General features: G+C 52.2%; 10 protein-coding genes across 10 annotated transcripts; 5 read left to right on the plus strand and 5 right to left on the minus strand.

Annotated features, from left to right (window-relative positions):
- Window positions 1–57: 57 nt before the first annotated feature.
- On the plus strand, window positions 58–5,471 carry N7510_005537 (formin sepA; the record flags this gene model as incomplete). The annotated part of the gene is made up of 3 exons (XM_056977463.1): window positions 58–1,190; window positions 1,246–4,672; window positions 4,725–5,471. 3 exons carry the CDS (start codon window positions 58–60, stop codon window positions 5,469–5,471), a joined length of 5,307 nt encoding a protein of 1,768 aa, XP_056833495.1.
- Window positions 5,472–6,156: 685 nt separating this feature from the next.
- On the plus strand, window positions 6,157–8,016 carry N7510_005538 (tRNA modification GTPase; the record flags this gene model as incomplete). Its single annotated transcript, XM_056977464.1, has 2 exons — window positions 6,157–6,432; window positions 6,499–8,016. 2 exons carry the CDS (start codon window positions 6,157–6,159, stop codon window positions 8,014–8,016), a joined length of 1,794 nt encoding a protein of 597 aa, XP_056833496.1.
- A 2,505-nt stretch (window positions 8,017–10,521) lies between these two features.
- N7510_005539 (uncharacterized protein) lies at window positions 10,522–10,810 on the minus strand (the record flags this gene model as incomplete). Its single annotated transcript, XM_056977465.1, is given in 2 exon segments — window positions 10,522–10,613; window positions 10,633–10,810. The coding sequence occupies 2 exon segments, from the start codon at window positions 10,808–10,810 to the stop codon at window positions 10,522–10,524; spliced, it is 270 nt and encodes an 89-aa protein (XP_056833497.1).
- Window positions 10,811–11,531: 721 nt separating this feature from the next.
- On the plus strand, window positions 11,532–13,371 carry N7510_005540 (FAD-dependent oxidoreductase; the record flags this gene model as incomplete). The annotated part of the gene is made up of 2 exons (XM_056977466.1): window positions 11,532–12,311; window positions 12,367–13,371. 2 exons carry the CDS (start codon window positions 11,532–11,534, stop codon window positions 13,369–13,371), a joined length of 1,785 nt encoding a protein of 594 aa, XP_056833498.1.
- Window positions 13,372–16,193: 2,822 nt separating this feature from the next.
- Window positions 16,194–17,012, plus strand: N7510_005541 (putative short chain dehydrogenase; the record flags this gene model as incomplete). Its single annotated transcript, XM_056977467.1, has 1 exon — window positions 16,194–17,012. One exon carries the CDS (start codon window positions 16,194–16,196, stop codon window positions 17,010–17,012), a length of 819 nt encoding a protein of 272 aa, XP_056833499.1.
- A 330-nt stretch (window positions 17,013–17,342) lies between these two features.
- On the plus strand, window positions 17,343–18,392 carry N7510_005542 (uncharacterized protein; the record flags this gene model as incomplete). The annotated part of the gene is made up of 1 exon (XM_056977468.1): window positions 17,343–18,392. One exon carries the CDS (start codon window positions 17,343–17,345, stop codon window positions 18,390–18,392), a length of 1,050 nt encoding a protein of 349 aa, XP_056833500.1.
- Window positions 18,393–18,669: 277 nt separating this feature from the next.
- On the minus strand, window positions 18,670–21,444 carry N7510_005543 (ankyrin repeat domain-containing protein; the record flags this gene model as incomplete). Its single annotated transcript, XM_056977469.1, has 1 exon — window positions 18,670–21,444. The coding sequence occupies one exon, from the start codon at window positions 21,442–21,444 to the stop codon at window positions 18,670–18,672; it is 2,775 nt and encodes a 924-aa protein (XP_056833501.1).
- A 27-nt stretch (window positions 21,445–21,471) lies between these two features.
- On the minus strand, window positions 21,472–21,915 carry N7510_005544 (uncharacterized protein; the record flags this gene model as incomplete). Its single annotated transcript, XM_056977470.1, has 1 exon — window positions 21,472–21,915. One exon carries the CDS (start codon window positions 21,913–21,915, stop codon window positions 21,472–21,474), a length of 444 nt encoding a protein of 147 aa, XP_056833502.1.
- Window positions 21,916–22,227: 312 nt separating this feature from the next.
- Window positions 22,228–23,865, minus strand: N7510_005545 (Homoaconitate hydratase; the record flags this gene model as incomplete). The annotated part of the gene is made up of 1 exon (XM_056977471.1): window positions 22,228–23,865. The coding sequence occupies one exon, from the start codon at window positions 23,863–23,865 to the stop codon at window positions 22,228–22,230; it is 1,638 nt and encodes a 545-aa protein (XP_056833503.1).
- A 263-nt stretch (window positions 23,866–24,128) lies between these two features.
- Window positions 24,129–24,740, minus strand: N7510_005546 (uncharacterized protein; the record flags this gene model as incomplete). The annotated part of the gene is made up of 1 exon (XM_056977472.1): window positions 24,129–24,740. One exon carries the CDS (start codon window positions 24,738–24,740, stop codon window positions 24,129–24,131), a length of 612 nt encoding a protein of 203 aa, XP_056833504.1.
- Window positions 24,741–24,841: the final 101 nt, after the last annotated feature.

Genomic DNA, 24,841 nt, shown 5'->3' on the forward strand with positions numbered 1-24,841 from the left:
AGTGCTAGGCCCAACGCTCATGTTGCGCCCTGCCTCTGCCCAGTGACGCCCGTCAAAATGCCAGCCAGTACACCTGGCTCCGATAAATCAAGGCAAACATCAGCCGGAAAGTCGTTTTTCGGGAGGAAACTGTACAAAGAGCGGCCGGGTGACGACCGCTACGATGGATACGCCGGATCACACGACAGCCTGGCGCCGCCCGCGGCCAGTAATGCGGCGGGCTCTCGCTCATCTCGCTACTCCAAACGATCGTCGATTCAGTCTGTCGACCTGAACCATGATATGGACACCGGCAGCTTTGCGCCGACGCCGGGTGTCATTACCTCCATCCCCTTTGAAAGCCTTCCCTCCGATACCAAGACCCCGATAGCCATCGACAGCATGTCCCGTCCAGATTCATCGTCGCGCCATGATCCAGCATCGAACCATGCTGGCAACCATCAATACCAGACGTGGGCCGCTTCGTCCGCGCCAAATGGGTACAGCTCCCCCCCCTCTGGCCCGCGTCCGCCCCCACACTCTTCCAACATGACCATGAGCAGCAGCACATCGGGTGACCGCGGGGCGCGATATCAACAGTGGGGAAGACCGGGGAGTTCAGCAGCGAATGCCGGTTCAATTGACTCTTCCTCGAATTCTCGCACGTCTCTCGACCAGGCCAGCGTCTACTCTTCCCATTCATCTAACACGCGGGGCTCGAATTATTGGTCTTCTGACGGCTCTGCTCGCACTATCACGACTTCGCATTCGGGGGATCGCAACACTATCTTCCAGAGTGGAAGCGCCGGCCGCTTGTCCAATGCGCCGGCCCCGTCGAATTATCCGCCCCCGCCAGACCATTTCCTAACTCGACCGAGAGATGACCGCGTGGTTGATCAACTGTTTTTGGACTTGATGCAGAAACGAGGCTGGCAGAATCTTCCCGAACAAGCCAAGAGACAGATGCTGGCCTACCCGGCCTCCAAGAAATGGACTCTGGTCCACCAGGACCGGTTGACGGAGCTGCAAGGAGAGCAGAAGAGACGTCAGACTGCGCGGCAGACTCAGTACCAGGAAGGGATGTCCGGGTTGTTGGAACGTGCCGACGAAGAAGGCAGCCCTGAGTGGTATGTCAAGAAGGTCATGGACGATACCATTACATCGAAGCAGCTCGCCAGTTTGAGTGTCAGCTTACGGACACAGCCGATTAGGTAAGGACTGCTTTTAAATTCTCCTGTTGTGCATGCTAAGAAGTCAAATCTTTAGCTGGGTGAAAGCTTTTGTGGAAGCGCAGGGGCAGATTGCTTTGACAAATGTTCTTCAGAAAATCAACCGAAGAAAAGCTTCCGGCCCCGTTCCTGCTGCCCCGACTGGTGATCGAGATCTGGACCGAGAGTATGATATTGCGAAATGTTTGAAAGGCCTGATGAACAACAAGTATGGCGCGGATGATGCTCTGGAGCACCAAGGTGTTCTCGTGGCTCTCGTTACCTCGCTGGGATCGCCTCGTTTGAATACCAGGAAAATGGTCAGCGAAGTGTTGACCTTCCTCTGTCACTGGGGCGAGGGACAAGGACACCTGAAAGTCCTTCAGGCCATGGACAAGGTCAAGCACGACCACAACGAAACTGGCCGTTTCGACGCATGGATGCGCATTGTCGAGGTGACAATCGATGGCCGCGGCAAGATGGGGAGCCTTGTTGGCGCCAGTGAAGAGTACCGCAGCGGAGGTATTGGCATGGAGAATCTGCTGATGGAGTACGCGGTCTCGACTATGATCCTCATCAACATGCTAGTTGATGGTGCGGAGACCGACCTGCAATTACGGTGCCACATTCGCGCCCAGTTCATCTCGTGTGGCGTCAAGCGTCTCTTGACGAAGATGGAGGGGTTCCAGTACGAGGTCATTGACAAGCAGATCGAACGGTTTCGGGAGAATGAGGCGATCGACTACGAAGACCTTCTCCAGCGGGAGGGCAGCAGCGCGAAGGACAGTGTCGAAGGCGAGGTGAAGGATATGAGCGATCCGCTCCAAATCACCGACGCTATTGCCACCAAGATTCAAGGTAGTCGTGCACATGACTACTTCCTGTCTTCCATGCAGCACATGCTTCTCATCCGCGAGAATGCAGGCGAGGAAGGTCTTCGCATGTTCCAGCTAGTGGACGCCATGCTGAGCTACGTTGCTATGGACAGACGGCTTCCCGATATGGACCTTCGGCAAGGCTTAAATTTTACGGTTCAAAGCCTCTTGGACCGGCTTCACACCGACGCAGAGGCTAGACAAGTGTACGATGAGTCTCTCGAGGCCCGTCAGATTGCCGAGGCTGCTCTTGCTGAGCGTGATGAAATGAAAGCACAGGTAGAGCTTGGTGCCGATGGTCTGGTCAAGAAGCTTCAGAAACAGATCGACGAACAGGCTGGCATCATTGAGCTCCAAGGGCGACAGAACGAGTCGCTCAAAGCCGAGGTCGCGGAGGTGCAAAGGCTGCGTGCCCAGGAGCTGCAGCGCAACGAACTGGAGACCCGAGAGTTGTATCTCATGCTGCGCGACGCCCAGGATATCGCTGCGTCTAATGCCAAGAAGGCTGCCAGCGGCACCGCGGACAAACTCGCAGAAGAGGATCCATCCAAGATGCCTGGCGTCATGGACCGAGAGCGGCTTATGGAACGTCTGGAGCGGCAGCTTGAACGAACCAAGACTCAATTCAAACTTGAGGGCAAAGTCTGGGGCCAGCATGGACCATCTGATCGGTTGCGCGAGCTGCGTGAGAAGATGGACGGAGACGACGATTCCAGCGAGGACTTCGAGGAGCAGACCCGTCGCAGGTTGGATCCCGGCGCTTTTGGTTCTGTTTATCGGAAGAGAAGCCATGTGCCGGAGATGGCTCACACGCCTGAGAGCGGCAACTCGATGACACCCGTGGATGAGAGTGACGAGGTTGTGTACGAAAAACCTCGCGTGGTGGAGCTGTCACGCCCGCAGCGCATGAACACTGCCCAGGCGACTGGTCTGCTGGGCGAGCTTGCTTCCAAGTTGCCTAAATATGCCGCCGATGATGCCGAAGGCGATACCTTTATGGCTGAACCTCCTTCTACCCTTTCGGCAGAAGAGGCCGCTCTTGCTGCAGACGAACCGATTTCATCCCCAGAGAAGGAGAAGGCCGCCCGGGCCGCCATGCCCCCTCCGCCGCCACCGCCCCCTCCCCCAGGTGCGGCCAAGGGAATGCCCGCTATGCCACCACCACCTCCTCCGCCTCCCGGAGCAGCGAAGGGTGTATCTGCACCACCACCGCCACCTCCTCCTCCTGGAGCAGCGAAGGGACTAGCCCCACCTCCTGGAGCTGCAAAGGGACTCGCTCCCCCTCCGCCTCCTCCGCCCCCATCTTCAGCAACTGGCATGGTTCCGCCGCCTCCGCCTCCCCCAAGCGCTCCTTTGGGAGCGGGCTGGAGACCAGCCTATTTGGATGGCAACTCTATTGCACCATCAACGACCGCTATGCCCTCTATTCGTCCTAAGAAGAAACTCAAGGCTTTGCATTGGGACAAGGTCGATACTCCTCAGGTGACGGTCTGGGCGACGCATGCACCGACACAGGAGGAGAAGGAAGAGAAATATACCGACCTGGCCAAGAAGGGCGTCTTGGACGAGGTTGAGCGTCTGTTCATGGCGAAGGAAACCAAGATCTTCGGGAATAGTGCAGCGGCGAAGCAGCGCAAGGACAAGAAGCAAATCATCTCCAACGACCTCTCGAAGAATTTCCAGATCGCCCTGGCCAAGTTCTCTCAATATCCTGCGGAAGATGTGGTGCGGATGATTATTCACTGTGACCGTGAGATTCTGGATAACATGGTTGTCATGGATTTCTTGCAGAGAGACGAGCTTTGCACGATCCCCGAGAATGTGGTTAAGTTGATGGCGGCATATAGTATGGACTGGACCGGTCCTGGTGCGGCTAGTTCCGAGCGCGAACAAGATCCCGCCGAATTGACTCGCGAGGATCAAATCTACCTCTACACTGCCTACGAGTTGAATCATTACTGGAAGGCCAGAATGAGGGCTTTGGCATTGACTCGCTCCTTCGAACCCGAGTACGAGCACCTCTCTGAGAAGTTGCAGTATATCGTGAAGGTCAGCGAGTCGCTGCGGGATTCAGTTTCATTGATGAACGTTCTTGGCCTGATTTTGGATATTGGAAACTTCATGAACGACGCAAACAAACAGGCCCAGGGCTTCAAGTTGAGCTCGCTCGCTCGTCTTGGTATGGTCAAGGATGACAAGAATGAAACGACCTTCGCCGATCTCGTCGAACGGATCGTTCGCAACCAGTACCCCGAATGGGAAGGGTTCGTCGATGAGATCGCCGGTGTGGTTAGCCTGCAAAAGGTCAGCGTCGATCTGCTGCGCCAGGACGCTACCAAGTATATCAACAACATCAAGAACGTGCAGTCTAGCTTGGATGCGGGCAACTTGAGTGACCCCAAGAAGTTCCATCCCCAGGACCGAGTCAGCAATGTGGTTCAGCGATCCATGAAGGACGCTCGACGCAAGGCCGAGCAATTACAGCTGTACCTGGATGAGATGATCAAGTCGTATGACGATATCATGGTCTTCTATGGCGAAGATAACACGGACGAGAACTCTCGCCGCGACTTCTTTGCGAAGCTGGCTTCGTTCCTCATGGAGTGGAAGGTTAGTTTTTACCACTACTCGTGCTATTGACTCTGCTCACAATATTTCTTAGAAATCACGAGAGAAGAATACTGCTCTGGAGGAATCCAGGAAGCGCACCGAAGCGTCTCTGGCGCGCAAGCGGGTCAACGTTACCCTCGCGAACAGCGTTACCACTCCCTCGGAATCGCCCACCTCCGCTGCCTCCAGTGGTGCCATGGACTCCCTCTTGGAGAAGTTGCGTGCTGCGGCTCCTCAGGCCAAGGACCAGCGAGATCGTCGTCGTCGTGCTCGACTGAAGGAGCGGCACCAGGTCCGCGTTGCCTCTGGCCAGCAGGCTCCCAATGGTAATGAGGGAGAGGGCAACGAGGGGGAGGATGCCAACGGCGAGACCAGCCTTGCCGAGAATGGTCTTCTGAGTCCCCCGATCCTCGAAGAGGGTGACGACGGCAGCAAGGAAGTCTCCGAGGGCGAGGACGTTGCTGACCGTGCTGCCAGTATGCTCATGGGGTTGAGAAGCAACTCCGATACGAGCGGCGAGCGCCAGAGAAGACGCAGAGAAAGTGCCGATGAGGAGCGCCGAAATCGCCGCGCGAGAAGACGCAATGGCGCAACAAGCGGGAGCAAAGATAGTGCCGATGGCTTGGGGCTCCCGTCTGTGCCAGAGCCCGAGTCTCCCAGTGCGGACGACCAGCCGCTACCTTCTCCACCGCATGAGGACGAGTCAGCATCACAACAGCCGCCCTCGATCGTCGTGTCCGAGCAGCATGATAAAACTGAAGGTTCCACTGCGACCCAGCCGATTGAATTGTCGGATTGATTGTGACGAGACGTCGTTCGCTCATCATCCTTTCTAATTTAATGTTTGATAGATTCTCATGTCGTCTCTGAATCTTTGTTTTTCTTTTCTTCTGCCCTTGATTGTATAATACCCTTTTCATCTTCCCCATCCCCCGAATCACCCTCTACCTTTCTCCCTCCTTGAAACATTTATGAGCCTTGGCAAGCATGGCGTGTCTGTCATGATACAATCTACATACCTTTTCGTTCCTTTCTTCTGTGCAATTCTTGTCTGTCGGGGGCATCCCTTTGCATACCCACTATGGTCATTTGTTCTTGCGGTCCTGTCATTTCTCTCTCCCACTGCTACCCCTCTCTCTCCTTGTACATAATTTTCTACCGGACTTTTGCTGCACTTTCACGTGTTATCGGGCATGAGCATGTCGCCATGATCGGATGGGCGCCATTGAATTGCATGAACTGAATGTATTGTTGAAGCTGGTTTTTGTTTTAGAGCGGGTATGATAGAGACCCCCCTGCTGTTTCTATTGGATTGCTGTATCTTCTTGGAGATACTTCGACAGTGTACATACACTTCCACTCACATACACCTTTTGTTCTGTAGAGGCTGATATACTATCACGTGACGTCTCACCTTATCGACAGGCAGCGACAACCTCCAACTTGCACTGTTGCCTTCTCCTCTCTGTCGCCTAGTTCTGCGCATGCGAGCATCCTGTCCTCGAGCCGCGCGTTGGGCAGCTCCCTTCCGCCCATCATGGAACCGATCCCTACAACATAACAGCCTCCGCCACGTCCGACACGATGTCGCGATTCCCGCCCACCCATTTCCGCCGACGAAAGGGCACTGGCGAAGCTTCTCTTCGAATAGACCTGCTCGCTTCATACTAGATGGAGACTCTACAATCTACGCTCTATCCACTGCTCCCGGCAGAGCAGCCATTGCAGTCGTGCGCGTCTCCGGACCTTCCTGTGTATCGGTATGAGAATCTGTTGAAGTCAAGCTTCAAATGTATTTTAGTCATGATCACACTAAATAAAAACAGATATATAATGCGCTCTGTCCCCAAGCACCGCTCCCGAAACCGCGCCTCGCAGCCCTCCGCACCCTCTACGATCCACACCAGATGCCATCTGCGAACAGCGTCCTCGATGCCGGCGCGCTAGTTCTCTACTTCTCCGCGCCAAAGACCGTGACTGGCGAAGATGTACTCGAGTTCCACATCCATGGCGGCCCGGCCATCGCCAAAGCGGTACTGGGAGCCATCGCGCGAACAAACAACCCTGATACCGTTGTTCGGTATGCAGAACCAGGCGAGTTCACCCGCCGCGCATTTATGAACGACCGACTCGGTCTACCCCAGATCGAAGCATTGGGGGATACACTATCCGCCGAGACGGAGCAGCAACGCCGACTGGCCGTGCGGGGGTCGAGCGACGCATTGCTGAATCGATACGAGTCCTGGCGCCAGCAGCTGTTGTATGCGAGGGGAGAGCTGGAAGCCTTAATTGATTTCAGTGAGGACCAGCACTTTGACGAGTCGACTGAGGAACTGGTTGGATCGGTTGCAGGACAGGTGCGCACGTTGCAGACGCAGATTGCGTTCCATATACGCAATGCCTCGAAGGGGGAGTTGCTGCGCAATGGGATCAAAGTTGCACTGTTGGGTGCGCCCAATGCGGGGAAGAGTTCGTTGCTGAATCAGGTTGTGGGGAAGGAAGCTGCGATTGTTTCGACAGAGGAGGGGACTACGAGGGATATTGTGGATGTGGGTGTTGACCTGGGCGGGTGGTTTTGTAAGCTTGGGGATATGGCTGGTATTCGGGCTGATACTCCTGGGCTTGGAGAGGGTGTTGTGATTGGGGCCGTGGAGAAAGAAGGTATTCGCAGGGCGAGGGCGAGAGCTTTGGAGTCGGACGTTGTCGTGGTGGTGGTCTCTGTGGAAAAGGATTCAAATGGTGCCAGTGTTCTTATCGAACCGGAGGTGCTTGACGCAGTGAATGACTGTCTGGACGCTGGGAAGTGTCTTGTTGTGGCCGTCAACAAATGCGACAGACTCCCTGCTGCCCGGCGAACCGGCGTTCTCCCAGAGGCAATAGCCAACAGGATCCACGAAGTCTTCCCAGCAGTCCCGCTGGACCGGATCTTCGCCATCTCATGTGAAGAAGCACAGCGTGGTGCATCATCTTTAACAGAATTGGACCCGGGAAATCTACAAGGATTCCTCCGCGGCCTGATCTCGACCTTTGAACAGATTGCTTCACCCGAAGGCGACGAAAGCGGTCAATATGACACATCTTATTGGCAAGATTCACTCGGCGTGACACATCGCCAAAGCTCTAATCTACAAAGATGCCTCGACCATCTCGATGATTTCCTGTCTCAAGCTTCTCCTGCTCATCCTCCGCGCGAGAACTCTGGCGTCAACACCCTTGAGCTCGAGGTAGATATCGTGACCGCGGCGGAACATCTGCGCTTCGCGGCAGATATGCTGGCGAAAATCACTGGCAAGGGCGAGAGCGGTGATGTTGAGGATGTGCTGGGTGTTGTCTTTGAGAAGTAAGTTTCTGATAGTCATTCGGGGACCTGAGATTGTGGACTGACTCGCTGGATTGCAGATTCTGTGTTGGCAAATGAGCGAGGTTTGGCCCTGGAGAGTAGTCTCTTGCGACTGCAATGACTGAACGGGATTTCGCATGGCTTGTCGCCAAGGACTGATTTGTTGCCATTGGCACGATTTTGGTTCTGCGGGCTGATGCCCGGTTGTCGATTCTCCCGCGCATAACGGTCCTGCCTAGGTGGCTAATTGCCACTGGCGAATAGTTGCAGCGCATGCGCTGCCGAGTTGGATGGTGTGTTATATCCTCCTCTGCCCATTATGACGAAAGAGAGTTGAAGTGTGTAGTGTATTGTACGATAGAGGTTGACAACTCTCGAGAGCTTGTATTTGTAACTGCGATGTGATATTATTTTATAAATCATGAAAAAAGGAAGCTCCCAGATCATATTTGTAATGTCTGCCTTGCACCTGGGCACTCTGTTCGGTGTCGCTGATGAATCATCCCCAGGCGCCCATTCACCCAGGGTCATTCACCCTTCTTCCCGACAGTGTCCAGCTTCCATGTCTCTTCTAGAAACGTCGCCGTCGCCTGGAATGTAATGGAAGCGACCTTTGTTCCTGCACAGACCGTGTCAGGTCTGAGTCAGGGCAGGTGGTGTGTGTTTCCATAGTTAGGAACTTTCCTATGCCCTGTTTTGTTCGAGATTGAGACACCATGTCATTGGCCCGATCGGTCTTGAATTTCTATTCGGACACAGTGTTCTATTATTGTTTCGTGCTGGTCCCTTTTTGGTTTCTCAGGAAGGAAGGACAGAGTGTATTTTTTTCAGCGTGTCAGATTCTATTCTTAGACCTGATGATCGCCGCCGTAGAGCTGGTCATCCACGAACTCCGCGATTAGATTAGAAATCCAAGTCACCTTCCAAATTGGAGTCTTGTCACACAGACAGGCGGAAATGACACAGGCCACCAACCAACAACGAACGCTTGCTAAAAATAAAAATAAGAATCCCACGTTGTGCCCTTGTAGTAGATCTTGCTACAAGAAATAGAAGTACCACTCGCGGAATTTCGGAATATCGCTGCCGTCAAGGAGCTGGTGGCTGGTAATTACTTTCATGGGCATATCGTGGATCTGTGATTGGCGTTGTTATCTTGAAACGTCTTCGCCCTACCGATTGTGGCAATGTCGCAGGCTGTGGTCAATATTGTACTGTATTCATGTAACATATCCGAGAGAGTTGCTTGTTCTTCTGGATCAAACTGAGCACACTCTATCGCTTGCACGAATTTCCTTGAAAACAATCTAAAAGGTAAAGAAACGAGATGGATCTACGAAAGCTCCTGGTTGCAGATTTATTCTCTTTTTTTTGACCCAGTTAGGACAGATTGAGTTCATATCCACACGAATCCGCTGGAAAGCGCAGCAGCCGCATTATCCTGGGGTCGGAACTATCTTCCAAAAACATGCAAATTGCAACGCACTCCGCCCTGATCCTCCCCTCCACCCACGGCTGCCATTGTGATAACAAGCACATGAGTCCCATCCAATGTGCCAGGATGATAAGAGCAGGGGGGTCCCTCTTCCTCAGAAGATTAAGGAAATCGCAGTCTAATCGGCCAATAAATGAAGCACAATGGGTGGAGTTGTGGCTGGATTTCTCCAGTCCCAGGAGCGTGGAAAGGAAACGAAGAGGACCATAATAAAGGTTGGTGCTCTCCGTAGTGAAATCATCAATCTGACAGAGATCTGCCAAATCTGAATTGAGACCTTCTCGTCCATTTTGAACTCCTTGGTCGAAGATTTGACTCTCTTCGTTGTCAATGTCTTTGAATGTAGCAGCCCAGATGCTGCCGGATAAATATGGGGCGGCGAGAGATAATATGCATCGAATCCCACTTTGAAGGCAGAGCCAATTCATGGCCTCTGGTCTGTTTGTGAGAACCCAAGAATCAGTGGGTTTGAAATGCTCTGGGCAAATCGTCATGGCACCCATCAACATGCAAGTAGACAGAATGGAATCGACACTGTCGCTGCGGATCCTTAACGATAATGCCGCTTGGTATAGTTGAATAGCCCGTTGCCAGAAATACGACTCTGCAAAGGATCGTTCTTTGTTGGGCGAAAGTCGATTGAGATGGAGCATACCGACTGCGAGGACCGTGTACATTAAGTGAGTACTCTGGAATCGCGCATCGCGCCATTAAGAAACGGTACAGAAGAAGATATACTCGGGAAAGAAGGACTCACGGCGAATGAGACGCGTATCACGTCCGTCTTCATTATATCCCGAATGGCAGGGTGGGCAATTGTCTTAGTTGAACAATTTACAAAATGCTGGAATGCCACTGTGCTGATCGGATGAACGGAACCTTGGTCCTTTAGAGCGTAGGGTTTCCACGCCGATTCGAGGCTCAGAGTCCCCTCGATCTTGTCCATGAGATTCTCAAGGGACAGACTGAATAGGGTGGTAGTCGGTTTACTAGAGGTCGACATTCCGTCCAGAACTAATTCCGAGGAGTAGCAGCATGGAATACCCCGGGTCTGACATCTCTGACAATATGGCTTTTGTTCATCGCACTGTCCAGGACTTCAGTTACTCTGGTCGAAATATGGACTTTGCTTGGCCCATACCTTGATTCTCCTCTTTTTACAGACTAGGCAGCCTGTTCGAGATTTCTGATGTGTTCTTCGCCGATGATACACAGATGGCTGCTTTTTCTTCGGTACGGATACCCGGAACACAGTCTGGAGATGTTGATCACGGGTGAATCCTCCTTCAGAATCGGAAGGCATCTGTCCTGAAAGAAGACTCTCCGCGGGTTGGCTTTTCGCCTCAAATAAGAGATCCTCGGTAAGTCTTGGGGATGTGAATCTCCTTTGCCTTTAATTGCGGCAGTTGGGAAGTAAGTTGGTGTCGCTGCATGGGACGACTTCACGTGATCGCGACACGGGACCAATCAGGCGATCTTGCTAAGCCTCCTAACCCGTGAACGAGTGGACTTCTGTTGGAAGGGAGAATTCTCGTCTGCACTTGTAATGCTGCCTAATAATGGCGAAGATATCGAGGCAATCAATAGAGTTTGGTTCAACCCGCTTGAGATTTGAATACGATAGTAAACAGTTTACATCTCCCCTGATCCGTTCTGTTTCTAACTACGATGGAGTGTGGCGGTACCTAATCCACTGCCATGTTAATGGTGTGCAAAGACTACATCCTATTGGAGGCATCGGTGTGACTTCAGACAATACTGCATGGGCTGAGTAGTAGGAAGTATGTAATGCGCGACCCATGATGTCCCGATAGGTTGTCAAATTACGAGGACCCAAGATTTGCCCTGCTGAGCCTCGCTCGTAAACTTTATCGCGGTTTTGTGTTCCCCAATACGCATATTATCCATCCCGATCCGGAAAGTCTCGTATCTGCAGTGTCCACCTCAGGGATGAGTGAAATATATAAATCCGTAGAGATCCTGCCTCAATTGCGTGGGTTCAGTCACCGGAAAACATATTAACTATGTCCATACTTCTTTACCTTCTTCTCTTACCCCTATTGATTCTTGCAGTTTCGTCGACGCCCCACTGTCGATGTCTCTCATACCAGAGCTGTTGGCCCTCGGACAATGAATGGGCAGCGTTGAATGACACCATCCAGGGTAACCTGGTTGCCGTGCGACCCGTAGCCGCAGTTTGCCACAAGGGCGACTTCGATGCGAAGGCCTGTAGCATTGTCCAGAAGGAATGGGCCAATTCCACCTGGCGGGCGAGCGAGCCTGGTGCCGTGCAATGGGAGAATTGGGAGGCCTGGCCGGAGCGCCACCAGAGCTGCTATGAAACGACACCGCGGGACACAGAATGCGGCCAGGGTCGGATCTCGCTATACTCTGCGAAGGTCCAGACTGCCCATCAAATCGTACAGGCAGTCCAATTCGCCAGCCGACATAATCTCCGGCTGGCCATCAAGAACTCTGGTCATGACTTCCTAGGCCGCTCGACCGCTCCGGAGTCATTACAGATCTTGACCTTTAATATGAAAGATATCCAGCTAGTCAACAACTTTATACCCAAAGGTGCGAAAAATAAAGGCGAAGGTCCGGCTGTTACGATGGCTGCCGGCGTGAACCTTCCCGAACTTTATGCCGCCGTAGCGCAGCACAACCGGAGTGTGATCGGAGGATCCTCGCACACTGTCGGCGCGGCGGGAGGATATATCCAAGGTGGAGGACATTCGCCCTTTGGGACGTGGAAGGGCATGGCCTCGGACAATGCGCTTGAGTTCGAGGTAGTGACGGCTAACGTGAGTGACTTCCTAATTCGAACAAGGACGCGGCTAATAGAATTCACACCAATAGGGCTCCATCGTTACTGCCAACGACTACCAGAATCAAGATCTGTTCTGGGCACTGCGCGGTGGAGGCGGCGGAACGTTCGGCGTAGTGACTAGCGTCACCGTCCGCACATTCCCTGAGGTGCCCGTGGTGGCCACCTACCTCAATGTCTCAACTACGCTCGGCAATCCCCATTTCTGGGACGGCTTCAGGGAGTTCCATGCCGCGCTCCCAGCCCTGAACGATGCCGGCGCGTCTGGGTACTACTTCACCTTGCCGAATTACCCCGTTGATGCAAACACGAGCCTATCCGCTATGATGGTTCTCTTGATGTTCCCAGCGCATAGTAACGTAAGTCAGATCGACCAGCTCTATGCTCCGCTGCGCTCAAAACTGCGAGAACTTCCCGGGGTTATCATGCAGTATGAGTCTACGGTCCTTCCGAGCATCTATTCGAGCATTGAGACCCTACTTTTAGGTGGTTCGAACTCAGACAGCACAGGCTCGATATCCGTGCTTGCTTCGCGACTGTACTCAAGAGATCTTCTTAAGTCGGCAGATGGACCCGATCGACTCACTAATGCATGGCGCAGCATTAGAACGGGACCTTACGATCAGATCATCGGCCACGTGGTGGCAGGTGGCGCTGTCGCGTCGAATGGGGACAAGATCGATAGCGCTCTCAATCCCGCCTGGAGAAAGACGATCGCCCACATGCTCTTCTCGCGGAGTTGGTCGGTCAATGCCACATTAGCGCAGCAAACAGCAATCATCAAGAACATGACCGACGTAGAAATCCCGATCTTGCGGTCTGTGGAGGGTGCGGACCATATGGGTGCCTATGTGAATGAGGCGAACGCCTACGAACCGGGGTTTCAGGTTTCGTTCTGGGGTAGCCATTATCCCCGTCTGTACAGTCTGAAGCAGAAGTGGGACCCAGCTGGCTTGTTCATCTCGCGCAGAGGTGTCGGTAGTGAGGACTGGGATGATGCTGGTCTGTGTTGGATAGGAAAAAAGACAGCACACTAGGCTGATGGTATTTTTCTGTCCAAGACAAAGATTGATTGGGGAGTGAACGAAGCGGTCCGGGGCTTCTTTGACCGTAAATGGCATGAACATAAATATCTTCGTTGATACGTGCCTCTAGGATGTATTTGATTGACTAAGTAGAACTGGATCTGAATCTCGGATCTCCAGATGCAGAAGCTGCACAGTTCCAAGGTTCAGATACTTGAGTGCATCAAGACTCTGGGCCTGGAATGGAGACTGTGAAGGGTGCCTATTTCTGCCCCAACGGCCACGAAAAGGAAATGGAGCGCCTCGTAGCTGCTAGCAAGGCTTTGAACCATTGTTCCTATGGCTTAATTTGCTTAATTTGCGACCTACGTGTTTGCCAGTGTTCTTGTGCAGATGGTCCGCACTGGCTGGATGGATGGATGGATGATTTCATTTACCCAAGCAAGGCGCATGGGGCGTCGGTGGGTCTTCAGGGCCGGACGCAAAACTTCTCTTCTTCTGCAGTGTTAAACTCTGCTTCCACTCAGACGAAGGATGGGCCTATTTCACTAATAATGCTGATCAGTTAGCGAAGGATCAAGGCGGGGCGAAAGACAATAATAATAAACATCTCATGGCACCCGTCATTCGTGACTTACACCTGGATCCCGTAGAGGGCCACGAATGACGGGTACTAAAGATAGTAACCAAGACTCAAGTACCTCGCTGGGGTCTTTGCCAATACTATAATTATCCTATCTTAGATTTCACGAGTACATAATGGTCCCCTTTCAAGACCAACAAATTTGTTATTATCAGACCCTCCTAGATGTAGCACATTGAAGCAGGCTCCCCCCCCCCCCCACCCCCCCCCGACTAGTAGAATCAGATTCAGGATTTTTGGCCCCCCGGCTTCGTGTGGGGGGCAGGGCAATAGAGGAAGAATAGCAGCCAACCAAGCCCTCCATACGATTTGGGAGGACCTTTGTTCAAGTACTTGTCCCGGTATGATTCCAATATAAGTGTCGGTTTTTCTCTTATAATTTGAAATCTTTCTAATCATATGATGTTCCTTTTACTGCGACATTTCCCGCTCCCTTCTTGACTCTGATCTTCATCGCCATGAAAATGCTTCTCAGGCAATACTATATCGTTGCCACATTCTTGATTTGCATTGTTTGGGGGACTGCAATTCCCGGGCAGTCGAGGTATGTGCTCATAACCATGTAGCTCTATGCGTTAGATTATCAATTGAGACATATCACTCATCTGCCGCTCCTACCTTATAGGCCCACTTCAGATAGCCTCAACAGGATCGAGAGTCGGGCACTTGGCCAATTCATCAACTTCCCTGCTCAGAGCCGTGACAAGGCAGATATTATACGAGGATTCGAGGATATGACAACGATGCTACACGCTATCTTTCGTGTTTATGATCTTGAAGAAGATTGCGACGAAGTTGATGATTTCTACAGAATCATTTCTAAATATTTCCCAAGTGAAGGTTGGGATAAGGTGATGAAGGTTCTCCGTCGACTTATCTCACCGAGTACCATTGATCCCTCTACCGGTGCCGATAGACTGCGTCGCATAGTCATCAATGCAGTTGACTTCCAAAATGGATGCGTCGAAGACGATCTCTTCGGGTACTGTTATGCTGGCTATGATACAGAAACTAAGACATGGGTCAGGTCATACTCTGAGATCCATTTTTGCCAGAGAGGTCTGGACAGTTATCATTCCTTATCTTATTATAAGTGCCCCAATTCTGCTGCACCTCATGTCTTGCATGATTATGTTTCATACAAAATGATGTCAAGGGGAACATTAGTTCTTCATGAACTGCTGTGAGTTTTTTTTTCTATCTCGTCTATCTCCACTTTGAGGAATATCACGCTGCATAATACATGACCTAGGATTAACATTATCTAATATTTAGTCACGCCCAAGAAATCAGCAAGGATATCGAAATACCTCATCTAGGTCGGAATTGGCACATTTCTGATGTCCCAATGCCTCACTCTGGAGAACCTTATAGCGGACCTAAAGATGTGGTAAATCTACGCAATGAGGGCGGCGGTATGAAATACCTGACCATTGTCAATTCACCAAATTATGAATGGTTCGTGGCAGTATGTGCTCCCCCATTGTTTATAGACCTCTCTCTCTTCAAAGTAAAATATTTGCTCATCTATCCATGTTTTATCAGGAATTATACTGGACATTGAAATGCAAGCGCACGTTTGGGAATGCTAGAACTAATGAGCGTTCCTGATAAGGCGATCGATCTGACCATCTATCAAACTAATTAAGTCTGATACTCATGCATCTCTTCTGTGACACGTTGTCTATTCAGCTCGATCTGTGTTATCTCCTGTTCCCCTATCCTGCTTGCCTTCTCTCTGTAACAGCTCATTTATTTTCGTTACTCCTTCCACAAGTAAATTTATTTATAAAGATAGAACTGGAATTCCTACAGGTCACATACAGGGATTCTACCCCTCATTGATATTTCCCATTGTGTATAAGTCATGTATTAGTTATTTCGCCGTCCTAAATTGTTGGGCATTCCCAGATTTCTCAGAATCAGAGATTTGATTGCTTCGTGATTTGCACTTCCATGTGGGACCCTTGTACGTCTAGATTTTGACTCTGCAATGCGTATATGGCGGGAACGCTAAACCCTTTCCGGTATGCATTTCGATGCAAATCCGTACCCAACTATGTCCGTCGTTTGTTAGAATTATCTCCGGGCTCGAGACATATAAAGCAGGCTCAACCCGTCTGTATCCAACACTAGATACCACGCGAATTTCTTATCTTTTTCACAATTCTGAGCAACCACAATCCTCACAATGGCGACCGCAGAAACAATCCTCATCACTGGCGGCAACGCTGGACTCGGCCTGGAGATTGTCAGAGCACTCTGCAAGGAGTCGATCCCCTACAACATTATCATTGGCAGTCGCGATCGTGCGAAGGGCGAAGAAGCCAGCGCCCAGCTCCTAAAAGAGATTCCCCAGACTTGCAGCACTCTCCGCGTAGTCCAAATTGATGTTCTGAGCGATGCCTCAATTGAAGGTGCCGTTGATTATGTGACAATGACATACGGCAAGCTTGATGTTCTCATCAACAACGCGGGCGCCAATTTTGACCGTGCAATGCAAGCCGGCGATCTCAGTCTCAGGGAAGGCTGGAACAAAACGTGGGATACCAACGTCACCGGCGCCCAGGTTACGACCTCGCTCTTTGTCCCGCTGTTGCTCAAATCAGCCCAGCCGCGGCTGCTGTTCATCACGAGCGGCACATCTCCCCTTGTCGACACAGAACGGATGGATGCACAGTATGCTTTACTCAACGCTTTGCCGGATGCTGGATGGCCCAAACCCAGCACACTGAATCCAACAGAGGCGTATCGCAGCTCCAAGACGGGCCTCAATATGATGATGCGACAGTGGTATCGTATCCTCAAAAAGGACGGAGTCAAAGTCTTTGCTGTTTCACCCGGCTTCCTCGCGACTGGTTTGGCCGGTATTGGCCCAGAAACTCTGAAGAAGGTGAGCATCAAGCGCAATTGTAAAGCGCCAAGGCTGACTGATGAACATCTAGATCGGCGCTCTCGAGCCCTCAGTTGGGGGGAATTTTGTAAAAGATGTCGTACAAGGAAAGCGTGATGCTGACGAGGGGAAAGCCATCAACGTGAATGGTGTCCAGCCGTGGTGAGCATGAGATCTAACCCTAACCAACGATCCCAGCCAGAGGTTATACGACCTGGGGGAGCTTAAAACAAAAACTCTTCCTTTTGTACATCCAGTTGTCATAGGGCCATTGGTATCGAATCTGGGTAATTTCTGTCTTTCTAGTTATGAACGCGATAGGTAGGCCTGGATCAACCATCTTGCCGAATACGAGCTCTTTGTACCCCACTCTCTGGACTCATCTCACCAAGGATCCTCGATCCTAGTGGACTTTGAACAACACATTCAAGTATTGATAGAATCACCATGACCAGTACTGCAAGCAAGACTTTGACTGCACGTTGCCTTTGCCGCAGCGTCCAATTCACCATCACCGTCGCGGCGCCAGATCTGCCCCTCCAGGCTTATCTCTGCCACTGTAGCGTCTGCCGCTACACCCACGGCACGCTTTGTTCATTCCATTCCAGGCTGCCTAATGGCGTTGAGCCACAGTTTATCGCGCCGTCAGGACTTGACAAACTCACACCGTATGCGCATGCCCAGTCACAGTCTACCCGGTACTTCTGCACCACCTGCGGCTGTCAGATCGGGGACCGGGGGCATGACGATAAAAACTGGTACATTGCCAGCGCAATCTTCGACTTTAGCAATGACCCGACTGTGTGGACGTACACTCAACATTGCTTTAGTGACTCGCCTGATGGAGGGCTCGCAGAGTTGGTCCCTTCTGTAGGCGGGCGTCAAATGGAGATACACAAATCAGTCGTGTCCCAGACTCCAACTCTGTCAAATGCAGGCTCACAGTCCCTGGACGATACTCTGCTAGCCCAATGTCACTGCGGCGGTGTGTCCTTCAACATCTCACGCCCGCGACAGGAGTTTGTCGACAGTCCTGCAGGTAAGGACTATTTATATCCGACAGACAAGACGAAATGGCTAGCATGCCTTGATCTTTGTGATGACTGCCGATTAGTCAATGGCACCAGTGTGATCGGGTGGTTGTTTGTCCCTCTCGATCATATATCCCCCACTCCAGCTTCAGACATGTTGATTGGTTCATCCAAGAGCTATCAGTCGAGCGAGGGTGTGCTTCGCACATTTTGCGGTACTTGTGGTGCTACTGTTTTCTTTTCCTGCGACGAGCGGCAGCGGCCGCCGGTGGTTGATATAGCCATGGGTATTTTACGAGCCCGAGAGGGGACTATGGCAGAGACTTGGGCAATGTGGAGATACGGACGAGTTGCATGGCCTGAGTCCGGAGCTAAGTTCAATGCGGACTTTGCCAATGGCCTCATGGAGGGAATGAAGGTGTGGGGAAGGAAACGCGGACATGTGGAGGAATTTAATGTGCCCTAACTTGATCAGAAATCTTTTTGTAAATGAGGCTACAATTTCACCATCTTGGATCTCAATCTGTATATACCTAACAGTTTGCAAGCCCTATCTCGTGCCCTTCGTATCAGTTGTCAGTCATAGCTTCGTCCCATCGTAAAGAAATAAAGCATAGCTCCCTTCACCCACAATGGAGTATCTACAAATTGCGAATAGAAGTGAAGGACTAGACGGCTTATGTAGATAGAGACTATTTATAACCTATCAAGAGAGAAACTATAGGACATCCGCAACACAATATTCACAAAGTGCGGATAGCTAGTTCGTGGACACCTTCGCGAACTTCATGAATACCCGTACTCACCTTCACATCTGTGTCTGGCTCGGCTTTTCCCTCGGATGCAGTGTAGACTGAAGAAATAGACTCCGAGTCAGATCCAGAACCAGGGTCTTTGTTATGGCTGGCCTTTTGAAGAGAAGGCATTGACCCATACTGAAACCTGGGCAGAATTAACTCCTGGGTGGATAGCATCGTTCGGGGAATGTATGCCGCATCATCCTGTTGCTCCAACACTGAGACGGGGGAAGGAACAATAGGAATAGAAGGCCCGGCCCTAAACCCATCAGAAGAAGGAGCCTGGATGGGTGGAGATGGCCATCGAACAGGTATAGGCCGAGGAATAAATGTTGCTGATGTCCCTGGAATATTATAAGGCACGTGTTCATACTGCCTAGTTTCTTCTGCTGATTGTTGTTCAAGTTGTGGCAAGGATGATCTGTCTTTCGCTTCTCGCAGCAGTGCCACTAGATGGGGAGGCAGATCTGGCTGATCCGGCTGCCTCAGATCACGAACACCAGTGCCCGGGGGCATGGTGGCTATTTGAGCATTCCGACGCATACCTTCTGGTGTCGTGGACCGACTACTCGGTAGCCCCTGTTCCAAATTGCCGGGAAGTTCCTGAGGATCTCCAGAACGAGGGATATCACGAGACATCTGAGCTGGAGGACGGAATTTTCTCTCGTAAGACTCCCGTTGGTCCCCGCCACGGAGGAAGCTGGGAACAGCATTTCTAAAAGAGTCGGGGTTTTCCAAGGCCTGTTTAAGTAACTCGTCAACTTGCCGCTTTTTCTCGTCGGAGATCTCAGACTGCGCAGAGAACCCGATTGCCTCTGGCATGAGAAGGAGGTCAGGAATATCAAGATCGGGAATGTGACTGCATGAAAGAAGCAGCTGCAGAACTTCTGGGTGGCCGTGGTACGCTGCATATCGAAATGGTTGCCGTCCATCCTTGTCTTTCCGGGTAGTCGATGCTCCCCGGTCAATCAGCAGCGACACTACTTGCAAGTGGCCACCCATAGCAGCCAGACAAAGCGGCGAGTCTTCTCGGAAATTGGCTCCAACCTTGACGCACAACGGAGATTTTCGATCGAGCAGGCTCCGTACAGCAGCGACTTGTCCGTACCGACATGCAACACCAAGGGGTCGGTCTCCGATGCCGTCCCGGGCATCAAGTGATGCGCCCTTGTCACATAGGAGATCGAGAAGACGCACTGATCCTCGCGCAGCGGCGAGATGTATCGGTCTTTGCTGGAGCTGATCCTCGGCCTCAATGTTGGAACCCGTCACAAGCAGCAGATTCGCGATCTCAGGATTATCTGCAAGACAAGCATAATGCAGGGCCGTGAGACCTGCCCTACATGATTGGCCGGGGCTAACACCCATGCGTAGTAGTAGCTCTACTGCCGCGAATTGAGACTGCATGACTGCCAAATGTAGAGCTGTTCGTCCCATACTATTCACTGTTCCCAAGGCCTTTCTTCTCTCACTCAGAAGCCTGATAATTTCCTCGTGCCCATTGTACGCAGCCCAGTGGAGAGCTGTCATGCCAGTATCATCGGTGCTGCAGAGGGAAGCCTTTCTTTGGAGAAGACGTTCGACAGCCCTAAGTTGACCAGCCTCGGACGCGCATATCAGAGGGGTCTTGCGATTTCGACCTACTGCCTCAATGTTGGCTCGGTGATGTAAGAGAATCTCCATTGCTTCCAGGTGCCCGCCCTGGCATGTATAATGCAGTGCCGTCATCATTGAGCCGTCCATGGCTTCAATGTCCGCTCCATGCTCAAGCAGAATCTGCACCACCTCGTCGAGTCGAGCGTTGTGCTGGACCAGTATATCAACTACCTCTTCTTTCCCACAGTGCGAAGCGACTAACAGAGCATTACGTCTGGACTGCCAGTGACGAGCCTCAATGTCACAGCCGCGGTCGATTAGTCGTTCCACTTCTTCACGCGAACCAGTTTGAGCGGCTCTGATAATCGGCGGTATAGACGCGCTATCCGCCGCGGCGAGGTCGATGCTGGTATTGAAGTTCGGTTCTCGGGAACGCCTTCGTCGGCTCAAAGTTGGACTCATAGAAAGATTTGCTGAGCTTCTTGTTGACAGAGCGAAGGAATTCTGACGTTTGCGCGGATTCACACGCTCAAGCAAAGACGATAACCTTCCGTTGTTTCGCGATCCCAAGGATCTCATGGTTCCTCGAGAGGCTGTAGAGTCCGACTCTGATCGTCTCATTGAATTCAGGGTAGGTCGAGATACTTGATTAAACGATACACTCCTGGTTTGTTGCCATGGATACACCAGCCCGGACGGACTACTCGGCAAGGTGGCATAACCCTGTTGTTGCGCAGAGACCTTTTCCCGAGAAGCTGTTGGTGAATTCATTTCAAGTGTCCCTGTTCGACTGCTATTGTAACTCTGATCAGTAAATGGACTATGGCCGCCCGTAGTCGAGTGGCTCTCTGGTGTTGAGATGGCCCGAACATGCTGAGGCTGCTGTGTAGGCCGGCGATAGACCATTGACGCTGCTAAGGTCGGGTCAAAATCAAATGTTTGGTCATGCATTGATAGTCTGCTACTGGGAACAGTACTCGATGTCCGTGATATCTGGCTAGCGCGACTCGACCGAAGCGTGACGGTGTCATCGTGGATCTTGCGAATGATCTGACGATTAGTTGCTCTTCTAAGCAGTTTCACCTGCTCGGTAGATGAATGGCTGTCAGTCGTTAGCTGGTTCATGTTCAACTAGACAAACATAATTGACTCTCACCATTGACAGACTTGAAGCAATAGCTGTAGCGCAAGTACCTGGGCATGTAGCCGCCCTTGATGCGCTTGCATAGCTTCTTCATTCCACATCACCTTGACACGAGTTCTGAACCTCATCGCGCCATCATAATGTGTACCTCGCACCAAAGTCGACACGTCCTCTTCAAGCACCTCCATGACGGTCTGACACCCGTCCATTGCAACCGTCAAGCCTTCGAGATATTCCTCCGGCGTCGGGCCACGCGCATTGGTCTCAGCCCATTCGCGCAAGCTCGTCAAGGCGGTTCGGATGCATTTTAGCTCGCGGATCAAGGATCCAATGGTCAGATCGGCATCGTTGAATTTACCGAGTAGCTTGTTTAGCCCGTCGACTGTGGAGAGGATAGCCCCAGCGACCTGGACGCCTCCTGATATGATGCCGAAGACAGTGACAGGGTCCATGTTGAGTCTATATGAACATGTTAATAGCCATAGATGTTGCAGAGGGGAATTGTTGCTGCTCGAACAGGGCGAGGCTGAGCAGCTGAGCTGATCAACGCGGGGCTTAGCATGGGTCGATCTCCGAGCGTAAGAGAGGATCAGACTAAGTACAAAACAAGCCAAAGATTCAATGATGCGCTTTTTTAATAAAAACTGCTTTTTGTACATTTTGGTCGCAACACCGACACATTCTACAACAGAAGCGCTGTATATAGCACAAAAGAGCTCGGGTATCACGTCTAACGCCAGATTCCACCATCAATCCGCTCAAGATCAAGCTCCGATAGCGTTCTTAACCCACTTCTCCAGGCCGCCCTTGGCGATGATCTCCTGCACGTTCGGTGGCAGCTCACCGACTTTGTGCGTCCACTTAGGTCCGTTCGGGCCCTCCTGTACCTCGATCTGGCTGCGGCGCACATCCCAGGTCAACGTCCAGCCCGTGCGACGCGTTAGAGCCTTGTCGTCGGATTCAAAAGCCTCACGTAGACGGCTAATTAGGCGTGGAACCTCAAGCCCCATTAGAGCGTTGTTAATGCTATTCCGCGAGAAGATGTTGCCGAAGCTGCCGGACACCACGAGAGGGATTTGCTTGGCCAGAATGGCAGTGGCAGCTTGCTCGCGCGAACTGCCACAGCCAAAGTTGAAGCCGGACACCAGGATATCGCCCTGCTTAGCAATTGAAGAGAACGCGGCGTCATAGTTAGACATGCACACCTCAGCCATGGTCTCAACGGACACATCGTCCTGGTAGGTGTATTTTCCCGGATAGATCCCATCGGTGTTAATATTGTCGGCGTCACAGAAGACGATCTCACCGGAGACCCGCTCAGGGAATCCAGGGTACACTTCAACCAAGGCATCGTCTGTCGAAGAAGCTTCGGCCTCGGCCTGGGTCGGCTCAGGAGCAAATTTCTTCTCGCCGTCGGCCACAAGCTCATCGATCTGGCCGATCACCTTCTCGAGAGCCTCCTCCGCCGTGATCATGCGGTCCGGACTCTCACCCTCGCCCCGAATAACACCATCCCAGCCTTCGGGTGTCTGATACCAGCCAGGTCCACAGAGTTTACCGTTTAGGGCGCTCGCCGCCACAATCTCAGGGCTAGATAGGTACGCCTTAGCATCCGTCGAGCCCATCCGGCCCTTAAAGTTGCGGTTAGAGGCGCTGATGCCAACCTCGCCGGGCTCAAGAAGACCAGTACCTAGGCCAATGCAAGGTCCGCACCCGGCGGGCAGAGCCGTGGCACCGGCATCAAGCAAAGTCTGCCAGTCACCTGCCTCCTCCGCAGCAATCTGCTCAGGGATAGAAGCGGCGGCAATGTAGAACTTGACGCCATCCGCGATCTTAGGGGTTTGACCGCCATTCTTTTCAGCGGCCTCCTTGAACACGCGGGCAGCGGCGGCGATATCAGAAGCGCGTGAGTTCGTACAAGAGACCAGGTAGGCCTTGTCCACCTTGATATCGGCGGCCTCCAATTCATTAAGAGGAGTAGCCACCTTCACGGAGTTAGGGCCCGACACGTACGGGGACAGCGAAGACAAATTCAAATAGAGCTCCTTGGCGTACTTGGCTCCCTTATCGGCAGTCAAGGGATTTGCAAATAACTGCTCCAAGCGCTGATGGGTGAACTGCTGCGGGGCCAAGGTCTTGAAAGGGCCGTCGGCTAGACCCATGGCGGCAGTCGTCGCTTTAGCCCTCAGCCAGCCCTTCAACACGTCGTCGATAGGGAATAGACCGGTCAGCGCACCCCATTCGGTAGTCATATTTGCAATCGTCAACCGATCATCGACGGGCAGACTTCTCATGGTCTCTTCAGAGCCAGTGAACTCGATAGCGTGATTCAGGACATCATCTTTATCGAACAGTCCACAGAGGGCTACAATCACATCTTTGCCCGTCACGCCGGGAGGCATGATTCCGGTCAAGGTGACCTTGGTAGTTGGTGGAATTTGCCACCAACTGGTCCCCGTCGCCCCTATGTCTCATATCAGATCCAGGGTCATGCAAGAGAATCAGGAAGGGTTCTAACATATACTCGCAGCATCTGTCCGTACGACAGCAGTTCCAACACAACCTAGTCCGCCATACATGTTCGAATGACTGTCCGAGGCCACTACCATGGTCCCGGGCCTTCCTCTCGTTAGTAAAGAATGTGAATTGCAGGAAGAATGCAACGTTACCAAGCGAAACCCTCTTCTACCATAATTTGATGTCCGATTCCGCGTCCGGCCGGGTAGAATTCGACGCCATGTAGTTTGGCAAAGTCTTCGATCTGCTGGTATTTCTGTAGGTTCTTCTCGGACTTGTTCTGCACGTCGTGATCGAGGGTCATGACAATCTGGTCCGGGTTGTGAAGTTTGGAGGCACCGATAGACATGAACTTCAGGGCCACCGGCCACGAGTTATCGTGCGTCATGCACCGGTGAGGTGAGATGGTCACATAGTCGCCCGACCTGACGAACTTGTCCTTGGCGAGCCCGACGGAGTACTGCTGGACAATCTTTTCGGTAAGGGTCTGCGGCACGGCCTTGGAGGCCTGCATGGAGGAGAAAACCGCGGCTGTGTCGGGGTCTTCTAGCTGGGAGTGAAAGGCTTGCGAGAAGAAGACGCCAGTGGAGGCGAAGTTCCGGCGCTGTTGCGTTCTAGCGACAGAGCTGGCGACAGAACCGCGCAGCAAGACCCAACGCCGGCCAGCGCTGGCGGATGGCATCAATCGGGACTGCATGGGCCGAGGAAGGTCAGTCAATTGGGCTGGAAACCAGTTGGGCCATGAGACACTCACAGTCATGTTGCGCACCGTCCAACTCTCCGAGCAATTACAGTCAAGCAGTCCTTCCGAGTCACCAAGGGAAAAATCACGGGCAAATGAGGACGCCCCGATTAGTAGAG

This window comes from Penicillium lagena (assembly GCF_028827675.1).
Source record: "Penicillium lagena strain IBT 129212 chromosome Unknown utg000003l_segment0_segment0, whole genome shotgun sequence".
Taxonomy (NCBI): domain Eukaryota; kingdom Fungi; phylum Ascomycota; class Eurotiomycetes; order Eurotiales; family Aspergillaceae; genus Penicillium; species Penicillium lagena.